This window comes from Oryza sativa, chromosome 5 (genome assembly GCF_034140825.1).
Source record: "Oryza sativa Japonica Group chromosome 5, ASM3414082v1".
NCBI classification, from domain to species: Eukaryota; Viridiplantae; Streptophyta; class Magnoliopsida; order Poales; family Poaceae; genus Oryza; species Oryza sativa.
Genome location: NC_089039.1, coordinates 27511335 through 27523544, shown reverse-complemented (window position 1 = coordinate 27523544; position 12210 = coordinate 27511335). Strand labels below are relative to the sequence as shown.

At 45.2% G+C, this 12210-nt stretch overlaps 1 protein-coding gene across 2 annotated transcripts; it reads left to right on the top strand.

Annotated features, from left to right (window-relative positions):
- The first annotated feature begins 1234 nt into the window (after window positions 1–1234).
- Window positions 1235–5374, top strand: LOC4339528 (LEAF RUST 10 DISEASE-RESISTANCE LOCUS RECEPTOR-LIKE PROTEIN KINASE-like 2.1). 2 transcript variants are annotated; one of them, XM_015783605.3, is made up of 3 exons: window positions 1235–2118; window positions 4482–4517; window positions 4922–5374. In XM_015783605.3, the coding sequence occupies exons 1-3, from the start codon at window positions 1266–1268 to the stop codon at window positions 5326–5328; spliced, it is 1296 nt and encodes a 431-aa protein (XP_015639091.1). In that variant the 5' UTR covers window positions 1235–1265; the 3' UTR covers window positions 5329–5374. The 2 variants fall into 2 exon arrangements, with proteins under 2 accessions (XP_015639091.1, XP_015639092.1); XM_015783606.3 differs by lacking the exon at window positions 1235–2118 and adding an exon at window positions 2853–3719.
- The last annotated feature ends 6836 nt before the right edge of the window (window positions 5375–12210 follow it).

Sequence of the window (12210 nt, the reverse complement as noted above, 5' to 3'; positions counted from 1 at the left end):
TTACATGTGTAATTTTGGTATATACATTGTAAGTACAATAAAATTACATATGTAATTTTAAAACTTATAATGTAAATACATACTGACTATTTTTGATGAAAAATATGGCGCCATATGTACAGTCAGACATGGTAGCATATACTCCGGTCGGTAATACATCTGTATTCTTAGAAACGACCGGGCCGTTTCCCTTGACGGCCTGCTAGCTATTATAGGCCAGCTGGCCAGGCTCGTATGTTTTGGGCCAGGCCGAAACGTATGTATCTTAGGAAGCAGCCTTATTTGTTCCAGGCCTAAATTCAACGCAGGCGCTTGGGCTGTGAAGGATATTGGGCTTTTTAGCATAACATATGGTTTCAAAATTCAAGCACAAGTTTTCTGACTTCCGGATTCAAGAATCGCAAGTTTCAACGTTTCGAGATGCTAAATTTGTAAAGTTAGTAGTACTAGCGAAAAACAGTTCGTAAAACCAGTTCCGAGCTATACAAAGCTGAGCAAGTGTTCGCAAATGGACAGCCGAAGAGCAACTTTACCTTATCCCACGCCCTCCTCGACTGCGTGTTTGTTCGACAGGTCTGGCTATGTGTGTTGTCGTCTCCTAGCTGGGTTGCCCTCTCTCTCCCGTGGCAGACCTGAGCATCTTCTAGGACATGCTTACCTGAGTATCTCCGTCTCTCCAGTCTCCAAGCCGGCTTCGACTTTCTAGTCCTCATGGTCTCTTGACAACTGTGGAATTAACGGAACCATATGGTTTTCGACTCTACGCTTTCTTCGGTCTTACTGTCCTAGTAGTTTTATAGTTCATCATCTTGGAGGGCCGTCTGTGGTCATTAGTTGGCGTTGCTTCGTTTGCGATTTGTTGGGAGTGTATGTAGTGTGGCTTTGTCCACTCCCGCTGATTGGAGTTGTGTTTGTCTTTCCATTTTTTCTTCCTTAGTTTTTTTTTCTTTGTTTTATCCCTTTTTCTGGTATAAGCCGGTCTGGTTGAATACGTTGTGTAAAAAAAACTTTTCTTTTTTAATATATTAACGTGTAATCTTTATGCGCGTTCGCGAAAAAAAAATTTACCTTATCAACTCGCGCATGTTGTCTTGTTTGTTACTGTTTCAAGATAATTCTGAAGCAAAAAATTTCGCGGGGAGACGATAGTACACACCTTTGACTTGAACATTCGGTTGAACTTTCTGCGTCATTAGTAAGCATTAAAGCACCGAGGCACTAAGCACGGCAAAGTATGACAATTATCGACGCGTTTCGAGCAAACAATGAGAAGATACGGGCTTGCTCTGCTCGGTAGCCATGCTTCCCACCTTCTCCTCCTCTTCTGGTTCATCGCTTCCGGCGGTGAGGGCGCGACAGCGGCCGGCGGAACGTACGACGACGCCATATGCGCGAGGCCGATCTTTTGCGGCGAGCAGGTGGAGATCAAGTACCCTTTCTACCTCTCCAACACGACGGATCAGGTCGTCGTCGTCGACGGGAACACCCGCTACTGCGGCTACCCGTGGCTGGGCATCATCTGCGACCACGACCGCGCCATCCTGCGACTCGGGAATTACAACTACACCGTCCTGGAGATCAACCACGGCAACCACACCGTCACGGTGGCCGACTCCGACGCGCTCGACGGCGGCGACTGCCCGAGGGTGAAGCACAACGTCACCCTCCCGGAGGTGCTCACGTTCCCGAGCCCCGGCAACGACAGCATCACCTTCTTCTTCGACTGCAACTCCACGGCCAACGTCGTGCTGCGGCCGCCGCCGTACATCCGCCCGATCAACTGCAGCACCTTCGACTTCCCGGGGCGGCGAGACACGGCGCCGTCTTTCGTCGCCACGCAGCCGGACGTGGCAGGCGAGACGGAGTGGTTGGGGCTGTGCAAGGAGGTGGTGATGGTGCCCGTGCTCAAGGATTGGCTCATGAACGAGAAGTACTACGGCAAATTGGGCGACGATGGATACGGCGCCGTGCTGAAGCGCGGGTTCCAGCTGAGCTGGGACCCGACGGCGGGGATGTGCCACGAGTGCGAGGTATCCGGGGGACGCTGCAGCTACGGCACGAAGAACGAGTTCCTGGGATGCCTGTGCTCCGATGGCCGCGCCAGCAGCTCGACCTGCGGTAACTCGTCTTCCCCACGAAATTAATACACAAATTTTATTTTTAAACTGATATTAATTAATTTTGGAAACACAAGAAATTAATTAAAATACAGAATAAGAAAAACACACTGAGGGCACCCACAATGGTTATCTATAAGCTATCTACAAGAGATCCATGTCAGCATATTTTTCTACTTGGAAGATATTAAATGAAGAGAGAGAGCAAAGCTATCTACTAGCTTAGAGATAGTCTATAGAGAAAAACGAAGCAATGCATGAGAGAGCTATAGATACCTATGTAGACATACTATTGAGGTGGTTTACTATTAATCTAGTCTATTGCTGAGATGTACATGTTTTATAGAGAGCACCCTACTTTACCATTGCGGGTGCTCTGACGAACTGTGGGCAGCAGTAGAAGTAGCGCGGCAACCAACGTTGACGTGCAGTCTTGTTGATACTGTTCAAAGTCGCTAATCTTGACGAGGTCAAAATTCAGTTAGTAGATAATACTACTATACTAACGCGGTCGAAATCGGTGACGCTCGTCCTGCTCTGTGCTCAAGCTACCTACCTAAGGCATTTCTTTGTGGCTAAGAATTTTTTTACGAAAAGTTTAAGTTTTACGCAGGTCCATGGTCAATGGTAGTTTAACTCAACCCATCAGGTCAATTTCCTCCCACGATTTTCTGTTCCCCACGTTTACTCAGCCAACCCTTCTTGACCTACTGTAGCTGTTCTTTGTCCCCTCTTATCTTTGTTCATCAAGCAGCTCCTCCTCCTCCTCTCCCCTTTCCTGTTGCTCTTCAGTTCATCATCACCACGCCTTGGAGCAGATGCATCCCCTGTGTGCGCTGCCACTCCTCATCACCCTACTGCTGATCTCTTCAGTGCCACTTTCTGTACAAGAATCCGATGCCTTCTTCCGGTACACAAATTGTACCACAGCTTCTTACCAGTGCGGATCACTCAAGCTCGACGTCGATTACCCCTTCTCGGCGAATGGCGTCGACCGTCCAAACTACTGCTCTTACCCTGGGTACCGTCTCATCTGCAACCCAGACAACAAGCTGATGATCCACATGAATTCCACCGTGTTCCAGGTTACAGATATCGACTATGGCAACAAGTTTCTTGCGGTCATCGATCAAACTCAACCTCAGGAGACATGCCCGGATCGCTATCACAACACCACCATCGACGAGAGCAGGTTCATGTACACAGACCTTGATCAGTTCCTGACGGTCTATGTCAACTGCAGTGCCAAGTCTTCATCTCTGCCTTTTATCTATGATCTTCTGTCATGCGTTTCTGGGGGAAGCTCCTACTATAGGCTGCACAAGAACAAGGATGACTCGTTGGAATCAGATATTCTGGGATCATGCAGCTCAAGTTTCGTTGTTCCATTCAATTCAACCATGGCAGGCTCATTGGCTGCCGGAAATTCTAGCCTTGTGGATGTGATTAGAGGGGGTTTCACGGCGAGATGGAAAGTTGGGGTAGGTTGGTGTAGTGATTGTAAGGCTTCTGGAGGGCATTGTGGGTTTAATGGCAGTTTTCCTGATCAGTATACATGTTACTGTCCTGATGGTCAGGCTATCGGATCATGTTCTTCATCAGGTACCGTTTGTATCTTCTAACAAACTTGAGGGCAAGTCAAGGTTGGTGATAAGGTTGTTTTTTTAGTTAATTTGTTTCGATTAGGACAACTATGTTTGACTCAAGATGTCTGTTTCTGCTATGTTTGGGTCCTATAGTTTAATCTGGTGACCTCATCTTAGACAAGTTTAGGATAGTGAGTGGCGATTTTCGTTTCTTTCTTTGATTAATGTGCCAATTTTTTGGTGATGTTCTAGTTTTGACGGGGCCTTGATCAACCTTTGATTTGCGTGCATTTGACATGGCTCAAATGACAAGTATTCGCTTACGTTCTGCAAGTCTACAAAATTCAGACTTACTTGAATTAATCTCTTCACTTAAATTTATAGAATTTTCTCTTGTTGATGCCGACTGTTAACCTATAAGCATTATCAAAATTGACAACTAGGGGATTAGGTAGTATGAACTGAATTAGTTATTTTTTGACCAAAACGTTTAAATAATTAAGCTCGTGTTGAATGGCAAACCAAGTAGACCATTTTCTTGTATTCCTTGTTTTCTCACCCCATAAGATGAAGATGTCTTAAAAGAAGGAAGAAGATGAAAAATAGGACCGGTATCATGATGCACTTTTAGTGTGATATTGTGTCTTTTTTTTCCTAAAGGAGCATGCATGCATTCTATTTTTTTATGACCTGCAAAAACATTTTTTTTGTCAAATAATTAGCTAATGTTGTCGCTTGCTGATTGTTTCGTTGATAAAATTGTTTCATGATTTTGCAGGATCAAAGATATCGAAGAAAAAGGCTATTGCAATAGGTAAATATATGAAAACTCTGCCTCCTATATATTTTTCCGGAAATCTGAATCTAGCAACGGAAAATATTAATGACAGGAACCCATTACGAGTGTAATTAGTCAACTAATTGCACATATTGCGAGTACAAAATTGTAAGCAAAAAAACTCTCATGAGTAGGATTGCCACTAACATACAGTACATTCTTTTCCCTATGAATAAATGGAGAAACTATTTTAATCCCTCGAGGGAATATCCCTTGTTATTTGCATGTCACCTAAATGGTTATGAAAAAATTTGATGAAGGTTTTGCACAAAAATAGAGAGTATATACCAGAACCACGCATTTTCAATTGAAAAAGGAATAGAGTAATTGAAATTTCTTTATCCTTGGTAATATGACATTGTCTTAAAATGTTACTGTAGGTGTATCAGTCGTTTCAGGTGTAATTTTATTGTTCCTGCTTCTCATGTGCACCTTGTGTGTTAAGAAGTTCTGGCATGGTCTATTGTCCTCGATGGGAAAATCCAAAGAAGCACCAAACATCGAGTCCTTCTTGCAAAAGCATGAAGCTCAACACCCAAAGAGATATTCTTACTCAGAAGTGAAAACAATGACCAAATCTTTTAGTCACAAGCTCGGCCAAGGTGGCTTTGGTACTGTTTACATGGGCAAGATGCCAAATGGCAAGCCAATTGCAGTGAAGTTACTGAAGTCTTGCAAGGATGATGGCCAAGAATTCATGAATGAGGTAGCAAGCATCAGCAGAACTTCTCATGTTAACGTTGTCACCTTGTTGGGATATTGTATTGTTGAGATTATAGACATATAATGATTTAATCTATTCCATAAATAAATCATGACATTACAGATGAAAACTAGCATGAACGCATCATTAGATCTACACATGTATACTATACAGTATAACATGAACAGATCAAATATGCGCAACATATTGAACACGTACCGAGGTGACGGAAAGACCGGCTGCTTGGTCGAAACTTTTCGCAGGTGTCTACGAAGGCACGAAACACGCGAGCGAAGAGGAAGGCGAGCCGTCGCGAACGAACAGGGAGCAGTCGCGCGAAGCGCTTCCCAAAAACCTTATTGCCGCCTTCTCCCGGTGCAGGACGTCGAAGGCAGAGGTTCCGGAGACCTGCTCTCCCGATCGCCGGTGCACGCCGGCGAGCGGGATGGAGTAGTCTACGAGCGACGGCGCAGTACAGAGTAGGAGGCAAACCCTAGATTGATTTCGCGTATATTGCATGAAGACGGCAGGTCGGTTTATATAGAGAAGGGTCGCTTGATCAGGGCGCCCGCACGATCTCTACTGCGCGTAACCGAACCGGATAAGTCGCGCGTAACTTATCCGGACTCCACGCCGTTTGCACGCACCGGATTTTTCGGAACGTTTCCAAAACAAAAACGAATCCGAATTTGCAGCAAAACAAAACTGCAAAAGGAGGCTGCATCTGCGCAAGGGTGAGGAGCCAATTTTTTCGGACCATTCGACGCGTACGTCGTGCACGCGCGCCGCCGGCCCGGCCCGGCCCGGCCCGGCGAGGCGAGCGAGCGCGCGCGTGTGTTTCCCCTCTTCTCTCCACCACACATGCTTCAAGTGACTAGGAGGGCATCCTCCCTTTTAAGGAGGTCCCCCTCTCCTAGAATAAGCAAGGTGGTACTAAACTCCACATGCATGCCATCCCATGAGGTGGGCTTTTGTGATTTTCCAAAGAATTAATCTTCGAGTGGGCTAAGGCCCATTCATTAATTCCAACAATCCCCCACCAAATCTCAAAATCCCACTGAGATTTGCCTTTTCCAATGTACTGTTTATATACCAGCGGTTCGATAGAGACCAATTAAGGTTGAACATCCACCTAGAACTCCAAGCTACACTTACTCACAACTTGAACAATGGACTACGCCTTGAATTGCAAGTCTTGTGCAAGCAAGTTTCACTCAAAGTCTTATCTGGTACTAGACCGTCTGTAGACTATCCCTCGGGTGGAGCGTATAAGTCATACTCCTAGGTCTTTAGTAAGCTTCCTAGAAGATTCACCCAAAATCTTCATAGACTGCGACCAACAGTCAAGCTCACAAAGGTGAGTTCTTTCAAGAATGCTCTGCAGGACAACATCTTCGCTAATTAAAGCCAACAGAACTCATTAAGGCATAGCCAACCTGCCTTGCAGCTCACGAGAGTATATGCATCTTCACTTGGAGAGGGTATATATATTGGTACTCTCCTCTAGTTTATTAATGGTTTGTTCTTCCCAGGATCTAATTCACGGGATCTCCGATCACATAGACTGGGTTACCACCATAGTATAACTCACATGGGTCTCAAACCCATCTCCTTCGATGCATTGTCTATCACATTTCGTGATAGTCCCTTCGTGAAGGGATCTGCCAGATTTCTCGCTGTTTGAATGTAATCCAACATTATAACTCCGGAGTTTCTTAATTTCCTGACAGACTTCAATCGTCTTTTCACATGTCTAGACGATTTCATATTATCCTTAGAACTATTTACTTTGACAATTACCGTTTGATTGTCACAGTTCATAAGGATAGCCGGCACCGGTTTTTCAACAACAGGCAGATCCATTAATAGATCACGCAGCCATTCTGCCTCAACAGTAGCAGTATCCAGTGCCGTTAGCTCTGCTTCCATGGTTGACCTCGTCAAAATGGTCTGTTTGCAAGACCTCCATGAAACAGCACCACCACCCAGTGTGAAAACATATCCACTAGTGGCTTTGATCTCATCCACATCAGAGATCCAGTTAGAATCACTATAACCCTCCAGTACCGCAGGATACCCAGTATAGTGAAGCCCCAATTCCACAGTACCTTTCAGATAGCGCATTACTCGCTCAAGCGCACGCCAGTGATCATCTCCCGGATTAGAGGTAAATCGGCTCAACTTGCTCACAGCAAAGGAGATATCAGGCCTAGTTGCACTAGCCAGGTACATCAACGAGCCAATGATTTGGGAGTATTCCAGTTGACTCCTAGCAATTCTCTTGTTCTTGTGAAGCAACAAGCTAGGATCATAAGGTGTTGGAGAAGGCTTACTATCAATGTAGCCAAAGCGATTCAAGATCTTCTCCACATAATGGGACTGCAAGAGTGTAATCCCATTCTCACCTCTAATTAACTTAATGTTTAAGATAACATCAGCTACTCCCAAATCCTTCATATCAAAATTTTGAGACAAGAATGATTTAACCTCATTTATCACCTCAAGGTTTGTCCCAAATATCAGTATGTCGTCAACATACAAGCACAAAATAACTCCCTCACCCCCACCATGGCGATAGTACACACATTTATCTGCTTCATTGACTGCAAAGCCTGCAGATGTCAATGTTTTGTCAAATTTCTCATGCCATTGCTTAGGAGCTTGTTTCAGACCATACAAAGACTTCAACAATTTGCACACTTTGCCTTCTTGACCTTCAACTACAAACCCATCAGGTTGATCCATATAGATCTCCTCATCCAGCTCTCCATTAAGAAAAGCTGTCTTAACGTTCATTTGATGAACGAGAAGACCATGTGAGGCTACTAGGGAAAGTAGCACACGAATTGTGGTCAATCTAGCAACAGGTGAGTAAGTGTCAAAGAAATCTTCGCCTTCTTTCTGAGTATAGCCCTTAGCAACAAGCCGAGCCTTGTACTTTTCAATAGTACCGTCAGGCCTAAGCTTCTTCTTGAACACCCACTTGCACCCCACAGGTTTACACCCATAGGGCCGCTCTGTCACCTCCCAAGTCCCGTTAGCGATAATGGAATCCATTTCGCTACGGACAGCCTCCTTCCAGTAGTCTGCATCAGGAGATGCATATGCTTCTGAAATTGACTTAGGAGTGTCATCCACGAGGTACACAGTGAAATCATCACCAAAAGACTTAGCCGTCCTTTGTCTCTTACTCCTTCGAGGAGCTTCACTGACATCCTCCTCAGAGACAAGTTCATGTGTATGTTCAGTTTGTTCTGGTGGTGTGATTGAACTGGGAATTATTTCAGAGGGTTGGTTCGAACCACTATGTGTATCCTTCATTGGGCAAAAGCTCTCAAAGAAGGTACCATCACGAGACTCCATAATTGTACCAACATGCATGTCCGGTACCTCGGATTTAACTATTAAAAATCTATAGGCAATGCTATGATGAGCATATCCCAGAAAAACACAGTCCACAGTCTTAGGTCCAAGTTTGCGCTTCTTCGTTATTGGTACATTGACTTTCGCCAAGCACCCCCATGTGCGCAAATAAGAAAGTGATGGTTTTCTACCAATCCATATCTCATATGGTGTTTTGTTCTTATTTCTGTTAGGAACTCTGTTTAACACATGATTTAAGGTCAACAATGCCTCCCCCCACCATGCCTTAGGCAGTCCCGCGGTGTCCAACATGGCATTCACCAAGTCAGTCAGTGTGCGATTCTTCCTTTCAGCAATCCCATTAGACTCGGGAGAATAGGGAGGCGTCCTCTCATGTATGATGCCATGTTCCTCACAGAATAAGTCAAACTCGTTCGAGAAAAACTCTCCACCACGATCAGACCTAAGCCTTTTTATCTTTCTGTCAAGTTGATTTTCAACTTCTGCCTTATAAATTTTAAAATAGTCTAGAGCCTCGTCTTTCGTTTTCAACAAGTACACATAGCAAAATCTAGTAACATCATCAATCAATGTCATGAAATATCGTTTTCCACCCTTCGTCAACACCCCATTCATTTCACAAAGATCTGAATGTAGGAGTTCTAGTGGTGCCAAGTTTCTCTCCTCGGCAGCCTTGTGAGGCTTGCGAGGTTGCTTCGATTGCACACAACTATGGCACTTAGAACCTTTGACAATGGAAAACTTAGAAATTAAACACATGCTGGAAAGCCGAGACATCAAGCCAAAATTAATATGACATAAACGTGAATGCCAAACATTAGCCTCATCATCCACACTGCCACAAATATGGTTCACAGACTTATTGCAGAAATCAGAAAGGGAAAAGCGGAACAGGCCTCCGCACTCATAACCTTTACCAATAAAATATCCATGTTTAGACACGACTACTTTATTAGACTCAAAAACCAACTTAAATCCGTCTCTAGTCAGACGGGAGCCACTAACAAGATTCCTGTCGATAGAAGGGACATGCTGCACGTTCTTCAGCTGCACGATCTTTCCCGAAGTAAACTTCAGATCTACCGTGCCAACACCATGAACAGAAGCATGTGACCCATTCCCCATTAGGACGGTGGAACCCCGTGCGACCTGATAAGAAGAAAACAATGAGATGTCAGCACAAACATGTACATTGGCCCCAGTATCAACCCACCAATTAGTAGATTGATTAACTGAAAAAACAGTAGGTAAATTACCATACCCGCTTCCATCTCCAGTGTTGCCAATGGTCACATTAGCAGACTTAGAAGTCTGCCCTGCAGGTGCCTTCATCCCCTTGTGCTGTGGACACTTCCTAGCCAGATGACCAACTTGGCCACACACAAAGCAAGTCCTCTCATCCTGATTAGGATTGTTGTTGTTCTTCTTCTGCTTCTTGAAGTTGGTGGTCTGCTGAGCTTTGTATTTCTCCTTGCTCTTGTTCTGGGCCTTGTGCACAACATTGGCACTGGACTGCCCACCATCGCCCTTAGACGCGGCATCTTTTTCCCGAGCTTTCTCCTCAACATCAAGAGACGCTATCAACCCCTCAACGGAGTATTCCTGTCTCTTGTGTTTGAGTGCAGTACCGAAACTTCTCCAAGATGGAGGTAGTTTTGCAATAATGCACCCGGCCACAAATTTGTCGGGTAAGACACACTTAAGGAGTTCGAGTTCCTTAGCCATGGTTTGTATCTCATGAGCCTGTTCGACTACAGAACGGTTGTCAGCCATCTTGTAGTCATGAAACTGCTCCATGATATACAGATCATTGCTAGCATCAGTAGCACCGAATTTAGTATTCAGTGCATCCCACAACTCCTTAGCGTCGGTCATATGCATATACACCTCGACCAGACGATCGCCAAGAACGCTAAGAATGCATCCCACAAAGAGAGTAGTGGCTTCCTCGAATTGCTTCTGCTGTTCAGCAGTAAGAACTCCTTCAGGTTTGCCAGTACTCACCCAGAAGCATTTCATAGCTGTCAGCCACAGAGTGACCCTGATCTGCCATCTCTTAAAATGCACACCGGTGAATTTATCCGGCCTCAGTGCATCGGCAAAACCAGCCATAGTAAAATCACAGTGCCTACAATAAGGTTTTTGGATTGTTGAGATTATAGACATATAATGATTTAATCTATTCCATAAATAAATCATGACATTACAGATGAAAACTAGCATGGACGCATCATTAGATCTACACATGTAAACTACACAGTATAACATGAACAGATCAAATATGCGCAACATATTGAACACGTACCGAGATGACGGAAAGACCGGCTGCTTGGTCGAAACTTTTCGCAGGTGTCTACGAAGGCACGAAACACGCGAGCGAAGAGGAAGGCGAGCCGTCGCGAACGAACAGGGAGCAGTCGCGCGAAGCGCTTCCCAAAAACCTTATTGCCGCCTTCTCCCGGTGCAGGACGTCGAAGGCAGAGGTTCCGGAGACCTGCTCTCCCGATCGCCGGTGCACGCCGGCGAGCGGGATGGAGTAGTCTACGAGCGACGGCGCAGTACAGAGTAGGAGGCAAACCCTAGATTGATTTCGCGTATATTGCATGAAGACGGCAGGTCGGTTTATATAGAGAAGGGTCGCTTGATCAGGGCGCCCGCACGATCTCTACTGCGCGTAACCGAACCGGATAAGTCGCGCGTAACTTATCCGGACTCCACGCCGTTTGCACGCACCGGATTTTTCGGAACGTTTCCAAAACAAAAACGAATCCGAATTTGCAGCAAAACAAAACTGCAAAAGGAGGCTGCATCTGCGCAAGGGTGAGGAGCCAATTTTTTCGGACCATTCGACGCGTACGTCGTGCACGCGCGCCGCCGGCCCGGCCCGGCCCGGCGAGGCGAGCGAGCGCGCGCGTGTTTCCCCTCTTCTCTCCACCACACATGCTTCAAGTGACTAGGAGGGCATCCTCCCTTTTAAGGAGGTCCCCCTCTCCTAGAATAAGCAAGGTGGTACTAAACTCCATATGCATGCCATCCCATGAGGTGGGCTTTTGTGATTTTCCAAAGAATTAATCTTCGAGTGGGCTAAGGCCCATTCATTAATTCCAACATTCAGGGATCAAAAAGGGCTCTGATTTATGAGTTCATGCCTAATGGATCACTGGAGAGATTTGCTTTCAGACCAAACTCTGAAACTGAAGATTCACTTAGTTGGGAGAAATTGTTTGATATTGCAATTGGGATTGCTCGGGGACTTGAATATTTGCATCGAGGGTGCAATACTCGTATTGTTCATTTTGACATTAAACCCCACAATATTCTACTAGACCAAGATTTTTGTCCTAAGATATCTGATTTTGGATTGGCAAAATTGTGCAAACAAAAAGAGAGTATCATCTCTATTGATGGTGCAAGAGGGACAATAGGTTACATTGCCCCAGAGGTATTTTCAAAGCAATTTGGAGATGCAAGCAGCAAGTCTGATGTCTATAGTTATGGGATGATGATCCTTGAGATGGTTGGAGCAAGAAAGAATATCAGTGCAAGTGCAGATGTCAGCAGCAAATATTTTCCTCAATGGAT

Bases quoted from the DNA above. Each gene is read 5' to 3' on its own strand.
- LOC4339528 (XM_015783605.3), top strand. From the start codon at position 1,266: ATGAGAAGATACGGGCTTGCTCTGCTCGGTAGCCATGCTTCCCACCTT. The intron at 2,119-4,481 runs GTAACTCGTCTT...ATGATTTTGCAG, and splicing joins CGCCAGCAGCTCGACCTGCG to GATCAAAGATATCGAAGAAA. The intron at 4,518-4,921 runs GTAAATATATGA...ATGTTACTGTAG, and splicing joins GAAAAAGGCTATTGCAATAG to GTGTATCAGTCGTTTCAGGT.